Source organism: Terrapene carolina, unplaced genomic scaffold (genome assembly GCF_002925995.2).
Source record: "Terrapene carolina triunguis isolate 2854851 unplaced genomic scaffold, T_m_triunguis-2.0 Scaffold402, whole genome shotgun sequence".
NCBI classification, from domain to species: domain Eukaryota; kingdom Metazoa; phylum Chordata; order Testudines; family Emydidae; genus Terrapene; species Terrapene triunguis.
This window is the reverse complement of record NW_020664753.1, coordinates 341523-366450: the sequence shown is the minus strand read 5'-3', so window position 1 is coordinate 366450 and position 24928 is coordinate 341523. Positions and strand designations below refer to the sequence as shown.

The 24928-nt window shown below is 47.3% G+C and overlaps 1 protein-coding gene across 1 annotated transcript; it reads right to left on the bottom strand.

Annotated features, from left to right (window-relative positions):
- Positions 1 to 6144: 6144 nt before the first annotated feature.
- Positions 6145 to 24597, bottom strand: CXCL12 (C-X-C motif chemokine ligand 12). Its single transcript, XM_024210378.2, has 4 exons — positions 24481 to 24597; positions 18786 to 18903; positions 15488 to 15574; positions 6145 to 7868 (listed from the first exon to the last, which is right to left on the bottom strand). The coding sequence occupies exons 1-4, from the start codon at positions 24539 to 24541 to the stop codon at positions 7853 to 7855; spliced, it is 282 nt and encodes a 93-aa protein (XP_024066146.1). The 5' UTR covers positions 24542 to 24597; the 3' UTR covers positions 6145 to 7852.
- Between the last annotated feature and the right edge of the window lie 331 nt (positions 24598 to 24928).

Here is a 24928-nt window from a genome sequence, read left to right as displayed (position 1 = left end):
CAGAGCAGCGGCGGCAAACCTGAGCCTGAGAAGGAGCCAGAATTTACCAATGTACATTGCCAAAGAGCCACACTAATATGTTAGCAGCCCCCCATCAGCTCCCCCCACTCCAACCTGCAGCACCTCCTGCCCGCCGGCAGCCCCACCAATCAGTGCCTCCCACTCCCTCCCCATGCCTCCCGACTACTGCAATCAGCTGTTAGGCAGTGCGCAGGAGGGTCTGGTGGGGAGGGGGGGAGAGCAAGGGCATGGCAGGCTCAGGGGAAGGGGTGGAGTGGGGCCAGGGCCTGGGCAGAGCAGGGGGTTGAGCACTGAGCACTCCCCGGCACATTGGAAAGTTAGCATCTATAGCTCCAGCCCTGGGGTCAGCGCCTATGCAAGGAGCTGCATATTAACCTCTGAAGAGCCACATGTGGCTCCGGAGCCACAGGTTGGCCACCCCTGGTTGCAGAGAAAAGCCGGGGGTGGGTGTGGGGAACAGGTATAAACCAGGGCCTAAAGACAAACATTTTTTCAAAAAGAAACAAAAGAACAACCAACATTTATCATTGTTTTACAAAACACATGATCCTCAAGCCAATCTCATGATATTCTGAGGCCTGATTAAGGGTTTTGGAACATCTGGAGTTGCTGATGCTGTTGTCAGAGGCAGATCACACACTGCGTATGGGCCCTGGATCCCTTTGTCTGTTTCGGACCTGGCGGCAGGTTGCTCAGCAATGCGATGCCATCTCTGACATCTTTCCTTTCCCCCAACATCCGACACACTTTCTCCTCATTGGTGAGACATCTTCTAGGAGCCTGGATTGGTTGAGGCCTTCTCTGTCTCACACTCCCGCATACCTGGGAGATTGGAGAAGAATTGTTGGTGCTTGGTCTGTTACTCCCTGATGTGGTTTTCAGTCTACCCTATATTGGTTGTCGTGTTCTCCCCTCCTGTTACGGGTGTATTTTACTCTCCTCCACAAGGGGGTGTTTAAATCCTCCCTGAATATCAGGGACTATTTTTACTCCCCTATCAACCAGGGGGGTTTATTCTCCCACCTCCTTCCCCCATGTGACAGAGGAAGTTTAAAAAATATCCCAGTAAGGGGGGGAAAGGAGAATAAAAAGAAAACCAAAAACGAGTGGTAGTTTATTAAAAACCCCATATTTATGGGGTGTGAAAATATGGGGCTTGGTTTGGGTTATTTAAAATAACCCTCTTGGTATGGAGGGGAACCCATATATGGGGGCAAGTGACAGAATCCCAGCATGAGGGGAGGGTTAGGGTTAGGGTACAGAAAGCCTACCTATATGGGAAGGAGTGTAACACCCTGAACTGGTATCTGGGGTGCATGTACAAATATCTAAGTATGTGGGTGGGTACGTGTCAAGGCTCCTTCCCCACTCTGAACTTTAGGGTACAGATGTGGGGGCCTGCATGAAAACTTCTAAGCTTAACTACCAGCTTAGATCTGGTTCGCTGTCACCACTCCCAATGTGCTAATTCCCTTCTCTGGGTAGCCTTGAGAGACTCTTCACCAATTCCCTAGTGAATACAGATCCAAACCCCTTGGATCTTAAAACAAGGAGAAATTAACCATCCCCCCTCCTTTCTCCCACCAACTCCTGGTGGATCAAGATCCAACCCCCTTGGATCTAAAAACAAGGAAAAATCAATCAGGTTCTTAAAAAGAAGGCTTTTAATTAAAGAAAAAGGTAAAAATCATCTCTGTAAAATCAGGATGGACAATAACTTTACAGGGTAATCAAACTTAAAGAGCCCAGAGGACCCCCCTCTAGCCTTAGGTTCAAAGTTACAGCAAACAGAGGTAAACACCCTAGTAAAAGGTACATTTACAAGTTGAGAAAACAAAGATAACTACCACGCCTTGCCTGGCTGTACTTTCAAGTTTGAAATATGAGAGACTTGTTCAGAAAGATTTGGAAAGCATGGATTGATGTCTGATCCCTCTTAGTCCCAAGAGCGAACTCCACCAAAACCAAAGAGCACAAACAAAAGCCTTACCCCCACCAAGATTTGAAAGTATCTTGTCCCCTTATTGGTCCTTTGGGTCAGGTGTCAGCCAGGTTACCTGAGCTTCTTAACCCTTTACAGGTAAAAGGATTTTGGAGTCTCTGGCCAGGAGGGATTTTATAGTATTGTACACAGGAGGGCTGTTACCCTTCCCTTTATAGTTATGACAGGACGTAAAAGCAATCTTGGACGGGAGAAATTAACCAAGACACTGGGGATAGGCAGGACAGCTCAGTGGTTAGGGCACTAGCCACGGACTTGGGTCTGAGTCCCTGCTTTCTCCCAGACTCCCTGTGTGACCTGGGACAAGCACTTAGTCTCTCTGGTCCAGCTTCTCCAAGAGATTTAGGCACCTTACTCCCATGTCAGTGGGAATTAGGCACCTACTTACCTTTGAGGATCTGGGCCTCAGTTTCCCCTCTGTACAATGGGGGTAATAGCACTGTCCTACCTCCCCGAGGTGTGTGCGGACCAGTGCCCTGAGCATCGGGGAGAGCTGGGATACTGAAGTAATGGGGGCCAGGGAAGATTTGTATGAGGGGTGTGTGTGGGGGGGAGGGGGTAGTTAAAACCTCTATGTGGGGGGAGGGGTGTTAAACACAGCCCCTGTATGAGAGCGAGTGACTAGGCTCCCTCTGTGGGGTGGGCTAAGCTCCGTTCAGTTCTGTGAGGCTTTGCCAGCTGTCCCTGTGTTACCAGCGTGCAAGGGGAAACGCCCCCTTTGGCACAGACCAGCACAAATTACTGCCCTCCTGGAGCAAGCAGGACTGCAGTGCTGGAGGGGACTGGGCTGACACGCCACCCACAGACAACAACGCCCGTTCCCCCATGGCTCTGACTCCCTTCTGCACTCAGTCCTGTCCCTGCACTGGTTCTTTATTCCTGCACGGCTTGGCAGACATGGTGAGCGTCCCCTGAACGACCCCACCGTCCCTCCAGTGGTGGGTGCTGACCTCCTGAAGGCTGGAAGGGAAACGCATGAAATTTGTGCAGTAATTTATATCGGGGCTCGTGTGATTTGTAGTCGCTAACGACAGTGCTGCAGGCTCTTGCCCCAGTGCATTAAGACGCACCAGTCAAATAAATAGATAGCAGCTTTATAGGACACATGCCATCCATCCACGTCTGCAGAGCATTAACTAAAACTCCCAGCATGCACTGGGTCTCATGTAAAATCTGGAGCGGCTCAAGGCGGGGGAGGTGAAATAAGGGAATAGTATAAATTCTGGAAAAGTTCCCAGATTTTGAGATGGGCTCAGCTGCAGAGCCAGGCTGTGGGTCCTGACTGGAATTTCCAACCCCCCCTCCAGCCCCGGCTCCCAGGGGCTCAGGCTTGGTCCCTTCCTTATCTATTTGTCTCTTTCACCCCCTTCCCATTCCTCACCACATTCTCCCCACTTAGTGACCAGCTTAGATACTGCGTCCAGGATGACATCTTCCCTTCACGTCTTATTAACCCTTTCATGCAGGTCTCTCTAAAGATCTCCTCCCCCTCAAGGCCTGTACCTTGTCCCCACCCTCCCAGACCTCTCCGCTGCTTTGGAACATCATAAATGATTTGGAGAAAGGGGTAAACAGTGAGATGGCAAAGTTTGCAGACGATACAAAATTATTCAAGATAGTTAAGTCCAAAGCTGACTGTGAAGAGTTCCACAAAGCTGGGTGACTGGACAACAAAATGGCAAATGAAATTCAGTGTTGATAATTGCAAATTGGAAAACATAATCCCAACTATACATACAATATGATGGGGGTCTAGCTTAGCTGTTACAACCCTGACTCCATTGAAGTCAATGGCAAATCTCCCATTGACTTGGCTGGAGATAGGATTTCACCCATTGTCTCCCTGAGTCTGATCCTACAAGCCCAACTCTGCCAGCGCTCCCATCACTACAAACAGGACACATAGCGACACTGCCAGGAGACATTGGGTGTGTGGAGACATTGATTTTGATGCCTTAACTGACTCCATTGGAACAGCAGGCATTACCTCCATGTCCAGAGAGCAGTGAATGTTGTCCTGGCCCTTGGTGCTCCCATGTGCTGATAGCATGTCGTGATCTGGCACCCCGACATTAGACATGTTTCCCAGGCAGAGTATAATTTGCCTATATATGTTTGTTGTTCTTTTAAACATCCTGTGAATGAATAAAAGTAAAGGGACCTGGACTGAGAGGGGCCTAGCCCCAAATCTAAACTCCCCACACCTTAGAGAAGTGCAGATCCAGAAAAATAATGACGCTTTAAAATCTCTCAGCATTCTGCTGTCTGCAGAGTCAGGCAGCCATCTCGTGTTGAGTTCAGTCTGAGTCTGTGTGAGCTCAGGGAAACTTAATTTGAGACTGGGAAATTACCAGAACAAGAAAGAACCAATGTAAATGCCCTTCTGACTGTTCGTGTGCGGGGGAAAAACATATCATTTACTAATTTGAAACAAGTGCAAATTTCATTTGGGTATAAATTTTATTAAGAAAATTATAAGTGCATACACATTTACCAAAAGACATGATATAGCTATAAAAAGTGTTTATTTTCAAAATACTATATGAAAAGGAATTATTTTAAAAAGCACAAATGTATATAATATCTCCATAAAGCTGCCTTTCAGAAAAACTTTTTCACATTATCTGGGAAGTGTTTTTTTTTCCTCAATAACAATACAAAATACAGTATTCACCACATTCTTACAACACTGATTTCTCAATGATCAGAGGTTGGAGGATGCATGCAGCCCTTCCATGGTGATGTATATGCCTTCTTCTCTGGGGTCAATGAAGATCTGGATTTGCAAACAAGGCTATTATGTGATTGGATGGTGGTAAAGGTTAAGTTTGTATTTTGGTATGAGCACTGACAAGTGCCTATATGCTGTAATTGACATAGATCAGTACAAGTTTTCAGAGAAGAGGGGATCGTCAAGATCCCAATAAAGGCAAAATAGCAACAAGAAATTATAGGAACTGCATATTCAATCAAATGTGTACATTCAACTCGGAATACAGCCTCCGTTGGAAAAGACCAACCACAGTCACCCTTGCTCAAATAGCACACTGGTTAGTAACACATTGAAAATTCACCCTTCACACTTTCTCAAGCAGGACTCAAATAAGACATCAACATCTAAAGCTACTACAGTTGTAAAGCTCATATAAACATGAGTATTGGCACAGTGATAAATACCACATTTTCTTTCCTTTCTGGTTTTTAAACCTGGGATCCTATGGCTGTCACTTAGAACATAGCCACGCGTGAACATTGCACATTTGTGGAAAATGCTCTTTTGGCACCGTTTCAGTGTTATTTTTTGTTCTTCCTCTTCACATTCACGTGTGGCCAGCCATGGCATTACTCCTGTATGCTCCTGCTTCCTTCCCCTGAATTTGTCTTTGGTCGACAGCCAAATGTAGAAAGCAAAACTTACCACGGATCCATGTCCGCGGAACCAGATTTATGAAACCAATGCACCGTAACTTGCTAACATCGCAGAGGGCCACAGGAATCATAAAATCATAGAGTCGTAGGCCTGGAAAGGACCTCGAGAGGTCATCTAGTCCAGTCCCCTGCACTCATGGCAGGGCTAAGTATTAGCTAGAAGTGGACCACAATTCAAGTATTAGTGCAAGAAGCTTTCAATTGTACAGGGATTGATTTCTCTAGTGTAAATTGCCTGTCTGTCATTTCTGTTTCCTGATTAACACTTCTGATGCAAATACTATAGAGCAAACAACAGAACCCTCAGAGACCCCAGCAAGTCACTTGCCCATAAAATAGGTCATTAATGTTCCTTTCTCCCACAAAGCATCTACTTCCCTGCGTGACTGGGACAGCCCTCCAAGTGACCAATGCCCTTCCGTCCATGTGATCGGTGCTGCTGCACCAGCCTTGCTGGCTGTTTTTGTCTCCAGCAGGGGGAAATTGCCATGCATGGCTTACAGTGGCTTTGCCTGTCTACACTAAGGTTTGCACCAGTTATGATGGCTGAAGGCAGGGAGACTGCATGGGGGAGAGCCAAATGCAGTGCTCTGAGCACTGACCCACTGAGGCTGGCTCTGTCACCCAGGAGGTCAGTCCTCACACTGAGGGCTGTTTAAAGGAGGTCGTCATGGAAGGCAGAACATGGTTTCGGATTTTAAAGGGCCGCTGCTGTGGTAAATGCACCCCGGAGTCAGAGAGCGAGATTTCAATCTAAACTGGATTCAATGGGAGCAGGATCTGAGCTGGTGCCCAGTTCAGACAACGTGCGTGAGGAGTCACTGTCCAGCAGGTGGGAGAGACAGATTATAATTCTGTGTTAGAATAGAAATTAATAGGCACTTTCTCCAGGACATCTTTAAAAACCTGGGGGTAACCCCTGCCTCTGATGCAGGTATGTACTCTCCAGCCACGTCACTGGCAACTGCAGACACCTATATCAGGAGGGAGTCTGGCCCCTAGGTGATAAAACACACAATATGGAAGATGCACTAATCTATGGTTTTCTTGGTCACGTAAGCTCTTTTTGCCTTTACACAAATGACAGAGGGTCTGATCTTGCTCCGATTGAAATCAGCTGTAAAACTGCCATTGATGTCAGTGGTGCTGGATCCCTACTCCCCAAATGCCTACAAAAGTGGGTACACAAGACATAAAAGCACCAACGTAGTAGGAAAAAATGATGGACCAAATCACCCGCACTGTTTTCAGGCAGAGCTCCTGCTTGGTTTCTGCTTCAAAGCTGATGGGGCGACCTGGTGCCCACAGAAGCACATCCTGCGCTAGCACGATCATTTTGTAGGGAGGAGAATACTTAGTTTGCAACAGTGACCAAAGTGGAAAATAAGACATCCCTGGGACAGACAGAATGGTCCTTTGGCATGTAAGTTACTTGCAACAGAAGAGAGTGCTTAGTATAGCAGCCCTTGCATGCCCAGAATACAAGCTCCACATAAAGGAGAAGATTCCTTCGGAAGAAACCCACCTAATACACAATGTTGGGTATCACACAGATATTTTGCTGCTTGCGGTTTTCCCCATTTCTCAGTGCACAGAGTAACAAAGAGATTGCCCCGTCGCTGAGATATCTTTCCTCTACATTTCCTATTTCATACATCTTTATACGTGGCTACAGAGCTGGGAATCAAGAGGAAGAAATAACAGGCCTGCGGGGTTGCCGGAGGTGGCACGTGACTCCTGAGTGATACCTTGTTGCAAATGGAGCTCTGGATACTAGATCGTTTCACCGGCAGACAGAGGCATCTCCGCCTGGGAACTGGGAACGTTTGCCTGCACGCATACTCGCAAAATCTCGCTCTACTGTGCAGACTTGGGCCAGCCCCAGTGTTGCTCTCCTGCCCTGTGTCCTGTCTCAGGTAGGGCTGCAGACAAGCTCTGGTTACAGGAATGGGAAAATGCATTGCTTTTTGTGCTGAGTCATTGGGAGCATAGGAACATAGGAATTACCCCATCAAATTGCACCTCACAGCTCATGTCCTGCTAGGTAAAAACTCTTGGATGCTGGCATGAACTTAACAGCAATTGCTAAATAATACAGGCAAGGAAAACGATATTATACTGTAGGGTTAGTCTAAATTCATCGCTGCCACCAGTGCTAGATGATAAACCAAACTACAAAAAGATTGTTTTAAAAAAAAATAAACACATTACTCCATAAAATCGTACTGTGAAAGCAAGCCAATTTGTGCAAAAAAAAAAGAGAAAAGCCTTTGGAAACGCATGAAGCCTTGCCTTTGTGCTGCATGATAACAGTGAAATGCATTCATTCCCTAATACTGGTTATCTGCTCTCTGGGTCCTACAGTAAGAAATCCTGTAGACGGCTTACAATGCTTGCCTCTTACATCTTGAACCTCCTGTTGATGAAGAACAAAGTGAAATACTATTAAGGTTTCTTTCAGTGGATAAGAGCTTAGTTATCAGGCCTAGTCACATAAGGGCTGCCACTACATTGTGTGTCAAGACAAAAGCAAAGGCAGTTTGGCTGCGTGGTGCCTGAGGGAGGAGCTCTTGAGGCCCTGAAGCCTGAGCCCAGCATTGGTGGTTATTTTTGCAGGTAATGCTGATCATAGTTAGTAAAGTGTCCAGCGCTAAGCAGGAAAAGGGCTGCCTAGGAGGCTCATTCTGGACCTTGAAGCCTGAGCAAGGAACGCTGCTGCGCACAGAGATGCAGCAAAAACGAATGGGGGAAGTGGGGATAGTACAGGGTTAAAACATGATCAGAACTGGCCCAGGGAGCAAAATGCAAGGCACTGGGACAGCTCTGCAAAGGGGGATGGTGCGGAGAGCAAGGAGCAAAGGCAGTACAGCCAAGTCATGCTGCTCTTGTGCTGCACGGACGTACATCACCATTCCCTCATCTCTGAGCCACTGGGCGGAATCTAGCTCTGAAAGGGGCCAGGCCAAGCCCTGCTCTGTTCAGCTCCCCTTGGACGTCAGAGCAGATGGCAGGCAGGTGTCTGCCTTCCCCTGGAGTTAGCTGGGAGTGACCATTTGCTTGGGGTCATTTGCTCAAGGAGAGGTGGTCCGTTACAGCCTGGTCCCTCAGATCCCAGGAGCTCACTGTGCTCTTTCTTTGGTGCATCTGAGGAGGATCAGCTTTGCAAATGGCTGTGGATTAATATCAGGCTATTAAAAAAGCTTCAGACCCAACCCTACCCCAGCCAGCTGTTCAGAAGCACATTCTGTCCCTTGCTGTTACCTATCTGAGCAGATCAGCCTTTATGTGATGAGACCCAATGACAAGAGCTGCTCTCAGCTCGCCGCAATCAGTAGCCTCGGACACTCATTTGAACCATGACAGTTACTAAAAGTTAAGCAATTTTCTTCTCTCAGAAAGACACAGAAGATCTTAAGTCCCATACCCTGCTCTCCCTAGCGCCGGAGATCTCAGGTCTGTGCATGCGGAGAGAGCAAAATATGGGAGCCAAGATCCACCATCCACAAGGGAGAGGAGAATGTTGCCCATCTGCATCACGACATGTATAATCTTCTGCCAAAATGTAGCTAATCACTCGGTCTAATCTAATAGTCCCAAGAAAACAGGTGGCTTTCCTTAATACCCAGAAACGTGGCCAATGTAACAGTCTGCGCTGCACACCTACATTCTGGTTTTGTCATTTAAAACATCAATAACAAATCCACAGTTATTTATCTCTGTCACTTAGTTATCAGAAGGACAAAACTAAGCTTAAGACAGGGAGCCACAAGCAGCTGAATCCTTAGCCTGCCTCCGATTCTGGCTTGCTGCAGGGCTCGCTGTGCCTCAGTTTCCCCACCTGTGAAATGGGATGATAATACTTTCTCCATCTACCGACCTCACACACTTATCCTGGGAATGAAGCAGCTAACGTCCATAGGGTGGCTCGGAAATACGAAGCACTGGTGAAGCACTAAGTATTTTCCTCTGTCGGGTGTTTTAAGTGGGATGAAACACGCTATAGGACATTAAAAGGTTTTGCATTTTTTAAATAACAAAGCTGAAATACTGTATTTCACGTCTTTGTGTACAGTGTTAATTAGCAAGTCCAGACTGTGTGAGTGCCCATTGGAGGCTCACTGGTGGTGCTATTATTTCACCAACAAAGGGCCTGTGTTTTTAGAATATGCCATTACATAAAGGTGGGTCTCTTTTTAACAGTGTGAAATCCCCACCCTCTCCTGCTGGCAAGTGCTATCATAAGCAGGTGCTAATACACAGCACGCACAGGCCTTTCTTAGCACCCACGGCAGAGTGGGGAATAGTCAGACAAATCCGCCTTGTGACTTGCAAGCTGGATTCTTTAAGCAGTTTTTGAACTGAAGAAAATGCATTACTTTAATCAGTGTAAATGCAACAAGGCCATTTTAAGAGTGTGAAAATGAGTCCTCTTTGACCATAATTTCTGAGACCCTGACAATCTTTTACTGTATGTATCCTTGCAACACCGCTGGCAGGCAGGGCAGTGCTATTATCCCCATTAGGCAGGGCACACAGACCCAGCGACTTGCACAAGATCACAGAAGAAGGCTGCGATGGAGCAGGAATAGAACCTGGGTCTCTCCCAGGCTAACGCCCTACCCACTGGGCCATCCTTGCCCTCTGGGAACTGGCACCACACAGTCGAATTGGGCCATGTGTCTCTTGGTGCTGCTATTTATTTAATAAGGATCATGAAGTGGTCTAACTCCAAAGAAAAATAGAGAGAGACGGCCATAGAAATTGGCCAGATACAAAGGAACTGATTTGCATTGACACCAAGACCCCTTTACACCACTCTGGCAAGGTAAAGTGGCCTACTATAAATTACAGTAACACCCACTTCCCGGCACTCACTGCCAAAGTGGGGTAAAGGAGCCTTAGTGTAAACCAGAACCAGGTCCAAAGTGTCCCGGTGATAAGCCATTTCCACATGCTAAATAATCACCATCAGAATATTTCTACAGCATCTGGCATATAAGGATCTCAAAGCAATGTACAAGTACCAATTAATGGGGCTGACTACACTACACACCTCGTTCAGCAGTGTGATGGGGGTACATGCAGCTGCATGCCGCATGAAAAGCAGATTGCGTCCACACCGCAGCATGTAGCTGCATGTGTCCATGAAAGGCTGGGGCAGGGGGGCAGTCAATGGGGAAAGGCTGAGCACTCAGCACCCCTGAGGATCAGGCCATCAGTGGCTTGCCCATGATCACACTGAAAGGCGGCAGCAAAGGCCCAGCGTGTGACACAAACACTGGAAGGGCTTTCTAGAAGATCAGGAGATATGGACCGTGACTTATTATACTTAGTTGATATTTACAAAGGAGGAAGAGCTGCCACTAATTGATTGACAAGTGCTAGAACTAAGATTGCAGCCGGCCACAGGAGAGTTCGAAGTTTCCTTATTTCCCCCAGAAGACTCAAGAGGAATCTTTTTCTATTTTACTTTCCTCTCTCTTCCAGACCCACCAGCTTTCTTGTTTGTACCAGAGCGGCCAGCTGAGCTTAGAGAGCTCCAATATCTGAGGCTTAAGGAAGGGTTGGAGTCTGGGCTACACTAATGCTAGATGGATGGGCAAGGTGCTTACTCTGCCCTCTCTTTCTTCTTGGATCTGCTAACTCCTAAAGGGCCCCATTTTTCAAATCTTTACTTGAGTGAGGAAGGAGGATTACCAGGGTTGAGCTGTAAGTTATTACGGGAAGGGAATTACGGGTTGTTAGCAGTTTCAAGAAAGATATAACTTGCGCTGTGCCGATCAAAATGTATGTGAGATTAATAATGTTGACTAGCATGGTTACGCAGTAGTCTTTAAAGCCAGATAGAAGATCTGGGCTCCCAATTCCCAATGATGTTAATTAGGGCTCTTGATTAATTACGATTAACTCATGAGATTAACTCAAAAAAATAATCGCGATTAATCACAGTTTTAATTGTACTGTTAAACAATAGAATACCAATTGAAATTTATTAAATGTTTTGGATGTTTTTCTACATTTTCATATATATTGTATTCTGTTTTGTAATTGAAATCAAAGTGTATATTATTTTTATTACAAATATTTGCACTGTAAAAATGATAAACAAAAGAAATAGTATTTTTCAATTCACCTGATACAAGTACAATAATGCAATCCCTTTGTTGTGAAAGTGCAACTTACAAATGTAGATTTTTTTTTGTTACATAACTGCACTTAAAAACAAAACAATGTAAAACGTCAGAGCCTACAAGTCCACTCAGTCCTACTTCTTGTTCAGCCAATCTCTAAGACAAACAAGTTTGTTTACATTTACAGGAGATAATGCTGCCCGCTTCTTGTCTACAATATCACCAGAAAGTGAGAACAGGCATTTGCATGGCACTTTTGCAGCTGGCATTGCAAGGTATTTACGTGCCAGATATGCTAAACATTCATATGCCCCTTCCATGCTTCGGCCAACATTCCAGAGGACATGCTTCCATGCTAATGACACTCGTTAAAAAAATAATGCGTTAATTAAATTTGTGACTGAACACCTTGGGAGAGAATTGTATGTCTCCTGCTCTGGGGTTTAACCACATTCTGCCATATATTTCATGTTATAGCTGTCTTAGATGGTGACCCAGCACATGTTGTTCATTTTAAGAACACTTTCACTGCAGATTTGATAAAACGCAAAGAAGATACCAATGTGAGATTTCTAAAGATAGCTACAGCACTCGACCCAAGATTTAAGAATCTGAAGTGCCTTCCAAAATCTGAGAGGGATGAGGTGTAGAGCATGCATTCAGAAGTCTTAAAAGAGCAACACTCTGATGCAGAAACTACAGAACACGAACCACCAAAAAGAAAATAAAGTTTCTGTTGGTGGCATCTGACTCAGATAACGAAAATGAACATGCATCAGTCCACTCTGCTTTGGATTGTTATCGAGCAGAACCCATCATCAGCATAGACACATATCCCCTGGAATGGTGGCTGAAGCATGAAGGCACATATGAATCTTTAGCGCATCTGGCATGTAAATATCTTGTGACACCGGCTACAACAGTACCATGAAAACACCTGTTCTCACCTTTAGGTGATATTGTAGACAAGAAGCAAGCAGCATTATCTCCTGCAAATTGTAACCAAACTTGTTTGTCTGAGTGACTGGCTGAACAAGAAGTAGGACTGAGTGGACTTGCAGGCTCTAAAATTTTATATTGTTTTATTTTTGAATGCAGTTATTTTTGTACACAATTCTACATTTGTAAGTTCAACTTTCATGATAAAGAGATTGCACTACAGTATTTGTATTAAGTGAATTGAAAAATATTATTTCTTTTGTTTTTTTACAGTGTAAATACCTGTAATCAAAAATAAATATAAAGTGAGCATTGTACACTTTGTATTCTGTGTTGTAATTGAAATCAATATATTTGAAAATATAGAAAACATCCAAAAATATTTAAATAAATGGTATTCTGTTATTGTTTAACAGTGCAATTAATCGCGATTAATTTTTTTAATCCCTTGACAGCCCTAATGTTAATATATTCTACTGATGTCACATAATTGTGTATATTACGTGAAGGTGCAATGAATATAAAGCAGTAATAAAGGGTAAGCAGAATTAGTGAGCAAAATGCTTTTCTACTGAAAACCATCCTGGATATTTCACTATCAAATCAAACCCATTCATTTTTCAAATCAAGTATTAGACTATTGTATTTGGAACACCTTCCGTCCCCCATAGCTGCAGGATCATAGCGCAGAAGAGACCTAAGCATTTAAGCACCGGCATAGAGTAAACTTGACACATAAGTAAATGAAGTGAACTTTAAGCAATTTGCAAGAAACCCTTCTATAAAATGTATTAATTTTTTTCCAGAAAAATAAATTCCCACATACAGTTGGGGGGTTGTATCATGAAACAATTAGCCATTTTTATTGCTGGTGCATAGAGGGTAATGTCACATTTGATACAATTTCAATACAAGTGAAAAAATATAATATATGGCTGATTGAAATTGATACGCTACATTAACATTTATAGATCTATAATTATTTATTTTACAAGCTGTTAGTAGTTTGGAGGGATATCAGTTTTTGAACTACCAACGTTTGCATGGCTCCAATTCAAATATATGACTTGTTTAATGAACTATGAATATATTCTGAAATACATGTAATTGAAAAAGTCAAAGCTGTGCACTAAAATATATCAAAAACATGCTCCATGGAAATATTACAGAGAGAGACCAGATCATCTATGGATGATCTTGGAGCATGGAAATTTCATGGGTGCCAGCGTTTCTGATTGGAACATGAAGATCATGCCACAATTGTAAGCTTAGTGGACACAAACATATGCTTTAACTGAACCAAATTCTCATCTGTTACCCTGGTGTAAATCTGGAGTAAATCTACTGAATTCAATAGAGCAGCTTCAGGATTACAGTAGGGTAAGTAAGATCAGAATCAGACCTGAGACCAGAATTAGCCCTTTGTTCTCAATGGAGCAGACCCAGGTCTCCATTGATGTGAGAGCAGAAGGTGACCCAGGGTCATTAATTTGCAGGTTCAGCAAGGTACTTAAGCTCTTGTCTGTCTTTAAGGGGGCTACTCATGTGTTCCAAATTAGACAGATGCTTGAGTACCATGCTGAACTTGGGCCTTAATGCAGCACAACGCTGCTTGACAGCAGGTGGAGCTACCTGTATGTGAAAGGCCACATTCTGCTCTTAGCATCGCCTGTGCCGAACTCCAGTGCCACTCCAGTGCAGACAAGCTCTGTCCACATGGACTGAAGTTGGCCCAAGGACAACGGGACAGCACGCTGGAGGCAAAGGAAGGCACAGAGCAGGGCAGGGCTGGAATCGCTAGTGATTTGCGTAGTGGTTTCCATGCGTCCCACTCTCTGTAGCCTCACCCCAGTCCCAAAGGAGTTTGACTGCCTCTGGGGGAGGGTGCCCCCATCCCTGGCTATTGCGAAGCCCCCATGCCAGGAAGAATTCTTATCCCTGGCTCCTGAAAGCGCTTCAGAAAAGCAGAGGATGGAGTCTCTGCAATGCACCAGCCTACCCCACCTCCTTTTCCCCTCTGATGCCCCTGACCCCTCCCTCCTTGAGGTGTCTCTTCCCCTCTGCAAATATCTGGATTCCAGCCCTGCCTCACACTGCGAAAAAAGCAGCAGCTGGGGTGGGATTCCGCATGGCTGAATGAGGTGCAGAAAGGGGTGAGGGGTTCTGCGTGCACAGGGGGCCTCGCTGCTCCAAAGGCCACTGCTGGCTGGTCCCTTGGCTGAGCCCTTCCCAAGCAGGGAGCTCCCTCCCCTCTTCCCTTGATTCATTTCCCATCTGAGGCAGACTGCAAAGACCTGTTTGTACAGAAATGACTGACAGTCTCTGTTCTGTGCTCACTCACAACGGCAGCCAATTGACCTGGCTTCTAATGAGCCAGGCTGACTGGTGTGGGACCCTCAGCAGGAGAGCCACATTGCAATGCCATGAGGAAAAACAGGCCTGCTAATTCGCCAGGTGTGGCTGAATACCATCTGGCAGGAATGGAGAAGGTTTGTTAGCAATGGATGTTGCCTTGGCAAATTTTAATGGCAAAGGCATGATTTCTGCCTGCCAATCCCCACTAGCCGTCAGCTGCCGGTGCACATAGACTCCCAGCACAAAGAGGAGAAGGGGCTCCAGAGATACTTTAGTAACAAAGATTCTGAGATATTTGTGGATTGTGTGGGGGAGGGGAATAAAGGAAGCATTTTCCTTGGGAGAACTGCTCTTTTAGAAAGAGGGAATCCCATTTTTGACTTGCTAGGATACCTCTTGCCCCAAATACTGACAAATATCTTAATATAAAGTATAAAAAATACTGTAAGCCACTGTTTTAATATACACTGGGTAAACTCAGATCCCATCTTCATAGCAATGCCTGATTTCACTGAGTACTTGGTCCATATGATTAAAGCCAGCCCTAAACGTCCTACCCTTTAAGCTCTCAGGGTGTGTTATCTGTAAGTCCGTATGTTTCTTGCCTTACTTGTTTAAAGCTTTCTCCAGATATTCCTGAATCCACTTTAACTTGGGATCAATGCATACTTGCTTACTGTTGTTCTTCAGTCTTGCGCTGTCAAAAGAAAGAGAAGAGTTGTGGTGTGAAGACAAGGGATAACATTGCACAAAAGGTCTGCCCTCCATTCTACCTGCGCACTTCTAGTGAAGACAATGGAACTGCACAAGCTTACACCAGATGTCAAATTCTGCTCTCAGCTTCACAAGGGTGAGTCTGGGGTAACCCCACTAACTTCATGGGAAATGCTCTGGATTTACACCAGTTTTAAGGGCTAGCATAATTCAGCCCCTCATCTGAATCTCATTTGTTGGCAGCTGTTGGGTTGCATGGGCGTGAATGAGGAAATAAATTGATTCTCCGGATTTTATTATTAGCATCCGTGTTGCTGTCATGTGGGAGCTGCATTTCATTTGGAAAGAACTGATGAGCATACGCAGTCTCTGCAACAGATTAATTAACAAACACCTCTGAACACTGCCCGATGCTCAGCCCGACTCTGAACTTTCACCCAATTTTAGAACAGAAACCAAACTGGACTTTTGAGAGGATCCAAAAGGTTCTTCTGTTATTTTTTTTTTTTAATTCTCACATGAGTTTGAACTTCTGGCAGGGAAAGAACTGGAAATGCCATGTTGCCAGAGAGGAACAGTCTCTCATGTGTTTTCCACTCGGCCCCGGAAGTGGAAGTTCCAGAAATCTCTTGAGAAAGCCTGTTCTCATGAAATTTCCAGCCTGGATTTGCAGACTCAGGAGGTTTAGATTACATACGTTACAGATAAAGATCCAATCTTCTGGATGCTTATCTGAACTAAACTCCATCTCCCAGCCTCTGGAAATTCATCTGTCACTGGCTTCTGGGTTCAATGGGATGTGTCAGGTAGAAACAAGATATATAGCACTTTATCCAGAACATGTAAAGCTCGGTAAAGCCAGGCGCTGATCCTTCAAAGTGCTGAGTACCTGTTCTGAGTGCTGAGGTCCCTCACCTCCAGCTGAGCACAATGGGAGTTGAGGGCACCTGGCATCTGCAGGAGTTGCTCAGCATCTTGCAGGATCAGGCCCATCAATGCCACACTAACAGCACTGGCAATATGTTGTAGAGGCATTACCACCTATTACTATGCATTGATGTAGACAGGCCAAATTCTCCTCTTCATTAAGGACTCAATCCTGCCAGGTACTGAGCACTTTGGCCTTGATCCAACAAAGCACTTAAGCACACGCTTAACTTGAAGCACCCGAGTCTCATTGACTTGGGCCAGACTGCTTAGCTGCTTAAGTAAAGCACATGCTTAAGAGCTATCTTGGATTGAAGCCAAAGTGCTCCACACCTGCAAGACTGAGGCCTTAATGTCTAATAAAAAGTAAGCCAATGAAAGAAGCAGGGGGATCTAAAATGTTGCTAGTTCTGCAGCCGTGTGAATACTCATGTACTGGTCGTACTGCTGCGGACCCGATCCTGCGGTCCTTCCGCCAATAGGGTTTCCATTGGGCCTGGTTCTGATCTCACTTATGCCAGTGTAAATCACTATACCAGTGTAAACCAAAATCAGTGAAGTTATAGCAGTGCAAAGTGTGAGCAGAGTCAGACTCATTGTCTTCACATGGGAACTGCAGAATTGGCCTTATACAGGAGAGTAACAAACTGAAAGCACAAACAACCACTCTCCATGCACAGAGTATTTAAAGATAAAGACCAGCTCCTGTACAATTTGCTCAGGGAAAATTGCCCTTGACTTCAAAGGGAATTTGGCTTGGGGAAAAAAAACCACAGGATCACTTCATAAATCCATAATATGGGGTTCCAATTAGATGTTTCAGTCCTAAAAAATGATGGATTTCAAAGTAAACAGTTTTGATTACTTATTTAAAGTACTCACATCCACCATCCAGAACACATCATGCCACATAGCAACTGAATTCAATGTTTGGATAAAATCTGCTAAAATGGGACTTTTAGAAGTTAGCATTTATTTTGTTTTTTAATTTCTGTTGGGTTCAAGGGGCAGAATTCCCTAACATTCTGTGGCGTTTGATTTTAGGGTTCCATTTCGGGTACATCTCTTTTATGTCAAATTTTAAACAAGGGGGAGGGGGTTGGATCATCTGTTCTGTAGACCATAAACATATTCAGACCATGTCAGGGGGAAAGAAAACAGGTTTTTTCCATTTCAATACGTCATGGTCTTTGCCATCTCTAATTACTTCGCTCTCATGTTAATCAAGAGAAAAATGCATATCACATCAAATCTCAAATTTCTGTCATTATGTTTAAACTACTTCAGATCATTCCAAATCCCCCCAAAGCCTTCCCAGTGGGTTTCTCTTGACTCTCACGATGTGTATTAGGCATTCCCAGAAGAGCACAAATCCATGTACTTTAGCTGTTTAGATGCATGCCTCTCCATTCCATCAAGTAGCAACCAGAGCTGGCGAAACACACAACACATCATGTTTATGCCATTTTCAGGAAGAGAAAATTATTTCTCAGTTTGGACTGAATTGTCCATTGTCCTCCACCAAAATGAAAGGCGGGGTACAAGCAGGAAACTGTGTGGGTAGGATATTTTTTTTAATATATATATATATTTTTACTTGAAAATAAATCTGACTAAATATGTGCATTTTTGAGAAATCACATGAAACCTCACAGGTTTTTGGCATGCAATAGTGGAGAGTTTTTTCCAGCTCTGATGGTGCAATTTAAAAGGCCATACGGAGATCTAGATCCACGGCAGAACTGCTGACAGTAGCAGGAACTGAGCACAGAGGATTGGACCTGATAATCATGCCTCCCACAAGAGTTGAGGCTACTCCGCACTAGGGCTGCTGAGGAAATGATATTTTTCCCCATGAAAATTTTCAACAAAAACTATTTTTTTTTATGTTTACATTTTTATCATCTAAATTTGTCTTTGTTCTTTTTTGGATTTTCGTTTTTTTGATGAAAACCCTCAAATTTCCATTGTGGTTTTTTTTTTCTGAAAATTCCCCTCCCCCATCAATAAAAATGAATTCTTTTTTTCTGAAAACCATTAAAAAGCCGTTTCCCGCTGAGGAAATGTGCTGAATGAAACTGTTCTACTTGCTCTGCTCCATACCTTGCAGAAGGTGCTGGGCCCCATGCAAATTCAAACCCAGGCTGGGGCAGTGCATGGAGACTGTGGCACCTTTTACAGAGGTTGGCGAAATCCTTCTGCTCCCTTCCTTGCCCAGCTTACCGTCTGAGGCCAAGGAAAGCCTTAAAAAGCACCCGGAGACTTACACAATCTGCAGCGAGCAATTCGGGGTGGTCAGGATTTTGAGGTGCTTGATGTTGGCTTTAGCCACGTTGCTCTCGTAGAACCTGCAGGGGCATCGGTAGGTCAGGCTGACGGGTTTCTCTGTGGGATGCAGAAATAGAGAGGACACACGTTACTTGTTCCTTCTTGGCAGTGGTGACAACCTGCAGCCCAGTGGCACCTACAGTTCCTCTCCTAGATAGGCATGAAGAAAACATATAGATGAAGAGAGCCATGGAACAGCTGTGGCCTTGGAGCAGTGTGTCAAAACCCTCTCCTGTTCCCATCCGGGCCTTCTAATCCTTCTGCTTGTGATTTTAGAAGACAAAGGAAGGGGTGAGAAACTGGACCCTAAGAAATGGAGAAGAGATTAGAATAAGGAGCCACTCAATTGTCCTGAGTTGCTGCTGGTAATTAGATGAGATAAAGGATAGAAGAGTGAGGCACTTGTCTGCTCTGTTATTCTTGCCAAATGATTTTGACCTGAGGCCAGATTAGAAGGTAGGCAGCAGAAAGCCAGGAATTCCAAGGAGTCCAAATCAAAACAAGGGGCTCTGCCCAGGTGCAAGCTCCTGGCTGGGAACTGATCTGAGGCAGCGTATGCCAGGGCCTTTGGGAGCTTTCCCAGGGTCCTGCCATACGGCCTGGCCTGTACTCACATTGCCGAGTGCCTGCTGGCAGGGGGCTGCTCTCAGACTAGGTACTGTGCAGCGGGAGACAGGGCATCAACAGTGTGGATTCGGATCCTTCTGAACTTCCTGCACATGACACAATCACAGCCATTCAGGACACCCGGTCATGAGTCATTCCATGCTCTACATGGCCCAATTCCGTACTGCTAAAATCAATGGGTAGTTTGCCATCTACTTCAATGGGAGCAGGACCATATCTAGGCCCTGAGCTTAAAATTCTGCAGCAGATGTGTATGCAGGACAGCCCAGCTCACTCTTGGGGCTGATCCTGACCTCTGTCCCCAGGCTGAGCCCCCACCGAGGTCTGGAGGGATGCATTATCCAGCCCCCAGTGTGTACACAGCTGAAATTGTGACTCCTTCCTGAAACGTCTGCACACTATAACAGAGTCAGGGGAAGCATCTCTGGGGCCTTGGGACTTTCATAGGATTTCAAACCGTTTCCCGTTGGACAGTTGTTCAGTTGCTGGTTGTGAGCTCTTTGAGGGAAGCTGATCCATGAAGTTTGGCGCAGGATCTGGGTTCAGATCCAAATTTCCCAGCGCAGCGTCTGAAGGAGTTTTGGATCCAATGTTGCCTTCCACATCTCTGTTTGTTTTGCTACACAGCACAGCTCAGTACCCAAACAAAGCTGCCCTTAAAGGCTATGGAACAGAAAGGGGCTTTGAATCCCGCGCAAGCTGCAAGCTCCTTAAACTGCTGTCTGGGAAGGTCAAAAAAGAGGCAGCCAGTAAAACTGCACCTGATCTACAAACACTAGACACTGACTGATGTTCGTCTCCGGTTACCCTCAAACAAACCCTGGGGCACAATGCTGGGGGATGCCACCATTTCTCCAAGAAGGAAATTACAGGAAAATCCTTATCACAAGCAACCTTTATGAAAGATTGTGTGAGCCAGTGTCTGATCCCCACTGCAGAGCAATTGCAATTGCAGGGAAGAAATGCAGAGTATCCCCTGACCTCAGCAGAATCCTCCAGTTTTACTCTGGTGGTCAGAATCTGGGCTGTGCATAACGACCATGGAGGCGGGTGTGTAGGGATTGTTGGTCAGTATCCATAGCGTTTCTCCCATAGAGTGAATCAGGGTATTCTCCTGGACTAGACGTGACTATCTACTGACTAGTGATTTTATAACCCAAGGAACATATATATCAAAGTGAGGCTGCACAAGTCTTAAACCCAAGCTCTTTTTGCACAGGCAGCATCTCATTACAGTGGGCATTACAAGCACTGGGGAGTGGGCAGCATGTGCATCAGGTCAGCTCTCCGCATCAGCCCTGGGAAGCCAGGGGACCTCTGCTTGCAGCTGCCCTGCTAGTGCTCCAGCCTAGAGAGGCAATGACTTCCCCAGAGCTCCCCCTCCCCAGTTCAGACGGACATACACTAGGGCTATGTCTCCACTGAGAAGAAGGCAGGTCTCTCCCAGGGGATCACTGAGGCAGGTAGCATTTTACCGGGATAGCTACAGTGCTTCAGCAATCTCATTAAAACACACGCACCCGGCTCTGACCCACAGGATGCCTTTCCACCTGGAGCTGGAGGTGTAACTCCCCACCCCCATATCTGCTCTGATCCAGCTAGCAGGCTAAAAGCAGGATGGAGGTGGAGCAGAACAAGACACCAAGCCCACCATCAGGGCGCCTCTCTGTTCTAAGTTTGCTAGCAGATCAGAGCCGGTGCGGGTCCCACTGGGGCTCGAATTTACCCCTTCCAGCTCCACCCCTTCTTATCTCCCTGTAAAATCCTGAGCGGAGGCAAGGCCCTTAGGTGGCCAGGTGAGTCCAGGGTGATACCCCTGGGGCTGGCCGCACCTGGCTTATCCTGCAGTAAAACAGAGCCTCCACTCCACTGTGTTATTACAAAAGGAAAGCCAAAGGCTTGTCTACATGGGACAGCTGTACCAGTTACACCAGCACAACCACACACATATAGTTAAACCCAGCTAGCCCTCCATGTGGATACTCTTATTCCAGGACAGGGTGGCTTTCCCCTCTTTGGCTTAAATCCCTTCCAAACAGGTACAAGATAACATCCCAAAAAAGGCCTCTTATACTGGAATGAGTGTGTCCACACAGGGGTTACAGCAGTTTAAATTTTCACCTGAGTCTCTTATTTCCCCATGTAGACAAGCCCTGAAACCTTACGTATCCTGCCCTACAAACACACCTCTGTGTAGGGGAAGACAACAGCACCTGCCGAGCCCACCATGTCTGCTTAGGCAATGGATGACGGGGAGTTTTGCCTGGGTAAGGACAGCAGAGGTTAACTCAAAGGGGCTATTTTACCAGGACACTGACTCATCTGCTGTAGCCAGCTTTCCACCGCGGATCAGAAACCAACTGAGAAAGCCACCGTGGCAGGCTGAGTATGGAGGGGGCAATCACCCTCCACTTCCACTGCAAGGAGCAGTCCCTGGGACCCCTTTATCAGGCATTTCTCCCCCCACCCCCAGCACCACTCACAAGTGCTTCCCTGGGCTCCTGCCGGTCCTGGGGGCTTGGGACATCACTCCTATATAGAGGGTTTGGGGCGGGGGGGTTAAATATTGCTGTATTCAGCAGTTTCACACCATGATGAAATTGCTCCACTTTTAATAAAGTGAGATTGGGGGGCAAAGGTCTGCTCCTAGCTCACTGTTTCCTTTATTTATTAATGCAATCCCTGACACACACACACCCCTTAGTCTCTAAACCCACAAACTGTGATTCACCCGGAGAAGTCAGCCCCTGCAAGGAGCCTGCCTGGAGCTGCTGCCAGAGCAGAGAGGCCCCTAAAGGAAAGCAGCATCCCCTTCCCAAGTGTGCCAGGGACGAGGGGCTGCAGGAGCCCACCGCAGCCAGGGCAGCTTGACTGTAGGCAGGGCTGTGCCGCTGTGAAGCCATGCCCATAGGAACAGTGAGATGGGTTCAGACGGTCACCATCCCTTGCTCAGTTTACCCAGGCTGCAGCCAGTTACAGTCTGCTCAGGAGTTACAGTCCAGATTGGGGGTGGGAGCAGGAGAGGTGAAATAGTGGGAGAGCTAAAATCTCTGCCTCCCAATGCCTAAACAGAGGGGGGCACGCACATGTAAGCGAGTCCGGGGCTGCTAGGGCCCAATCCTGCACCCTTCAAGGCAGTGGGATTTTTGCCATTGGAGGCAACCGGATCGGGACCCTTGTCAATATCTTGGGAGTGAAACTAACACAGCGAAATCTCCCGCCTCCCTTTGGGTTTTCTTTCTAGTTCCGCGGAGGAAACCGATGCGGTGAATTCCTGCAGGGAGACCTTGGGCAGGGATCGTGCAAGTTACAAAGAGCCGTTTGCTGGAACATATCCCAGCCTAGAAAAGGGGCTTCATAGGCAAAGGAGTGAGAAACGCGCGTGTGATCAGCAATCCATCTACCTAGAGAAAGATCCCGCGGGGTAGCAAAGGCTAATGCACAATGAGCAAAAAAAACCCTTCACGCTCTGCCCCGGAGAGACGGGGACTGGTTTTATTCATGTACATTTGAGACCAGTCCGTGTTTACATTTTCCTCCTTCTTAAATACAATTTTGCGCCTCCAAAATGTTGATGAGCCAGCGTCTAAACGCCCCCGGCGCTCAGTTAAGAGAATCCGAATTTATCCCGGGTAGGGTGTTATCTTTATACATCGGATTCATTTTCACGCCAAATAGATTTTGTGAAAAGCACATTCCCGATTTATCACGCACAGAGATACCTGCTGCCGCGATTGCGCTTAGGAGTTCTTCTCTCTCACGTCACTACAAACATTCACGGACTTATTTCTGAAAGGATCTGATCGCTCGAAGGACCCGGGTGGGTATCAAGGAGGCCGGTGTTTTGCTTGATTTCCCAAGGGCAGGGGCTATTTCATGGAAAACGTCCCATGAACTTAGCAGCAGCGATTAGTTCGCATTTGCAGCCTAGCCGCATCTGGTCTGGGCGCACGGACAACCCCGAGGGGCGCACCAGGATCGACATAGGTTCGCAGGCGCCCGGGTCAGGGCTCTCCGGAGCGCCACAAGACACAGGTGTAAAACCTGCAATCAGCACACCCGCCGCTGCACACCCAGACCCAGAGACACTCAACACACGTGCCACCCTCCAGCTGCCCCGGCTCGCCGCGCGCACCCAGGCCGGCAGCGCATGCCGGCCCCTACTAGCAAAGTTACCCGGTGCCCCCAAGATCCAACCCACAGCAGATCCCGGGGGGCGCCAGCTGTCTGGGCTGGAGCGGCCAAGAGCCGAGACATTTTCGGTTTTCTCCCGCTGCTCTCCAAAGGAGGGAGGCTTGGTCTCTGCTCCAGGGGAAGGAGTCCCACGGACAAGTGGCCGCCCGGTGCTGGCTGGGAGCAGACCCAGAGCTCCGCAGCGGCTAACGGGTAGCGTGGAGCTGCGCTCCGTTAGCTGGAGGAGGAGGTGTCGCTGTTGTGTAATTACAAACACAGCTAGGGCGGCTCTCGCTTTGCACCCAGAAACCCCTCGGCAGCCTGCCCGAGCAGCTTGCCCCGCTGGCACCCCCGTTCCCCGAGCCCTGCCGGGGGCTGCCGCTCCCTGCTCAGCGATCGCTGCGGCGCACGGAGGGGCTGGGGACTGTCCGGGCCAGCGAGCTTTGCACACAGCCGGACGCCGCTGGGCAAGGACACGCGAGCAAATGCCCACGGGGGGCGGACGCCAAGTCTCAGCCGTGGCGAGATCCGCCCGTAGGGGTCGCTCCCAAACCCCGCGTTGCTGGTTTCTCCTTTCCAACGGAAACCTGGGCTCAGCAGTCGCTGTGGACCGGCCAGCTCCACAGACACGCACCCCCCAGAAGCCGGGGAAACGAGCTGCAAGCGGGCCGAGACTTCTGCCAAGTTTCCCTCCCGTGGGCTGACAGCGCTCCTCCCGCCCGCCCCATGCCCCGATCCCAGCTCCAGCCCCACCGTGCCTGGGCAGACGGCTGCAATACACGGGGGCAAAGGCCGCCGCGACCTGGGGGGCTGGAGTGGAGCCATCACACTTACCCTCCGAGAGGGAGAGCGAGAGCAGCAGACAAGCGAGCAGCGCTAGGGCTTTCCCGTTCATGCTGGCGAGGGGGGCGAGCTGGGAGTGAAAGTCCGGAGGCTGCTGCTGCCGGCTGAGCTCTGCTGAAATGCCTGGTCCCCTCCCCTCTCTAGAGGGGGGCGGCGATGCGGGGCGAGGGGGAGGGGAGTAGCCAGCGATGATTTATTGCCCGTGGCATGTTATTACATCCTTCCTCTGCTCCCATTGCTGGAACCCGACCAGACAGCGAGTCGCTCGCAGCCTGCGCCCAGCGAGGCCGGGCTCGGAGCGAGCTGCGGAGACCGGGGACCCGAGAGGGTCGCCAGCTGCAGAATCGACGCCTCGCTGCCCCGGGGAGGCTGCAGGAGCAGGGGGTGGGCAGGCTTAGGGGACAGGCCAGGAACCCCCAATGAACTTGTCGAGCGAGGG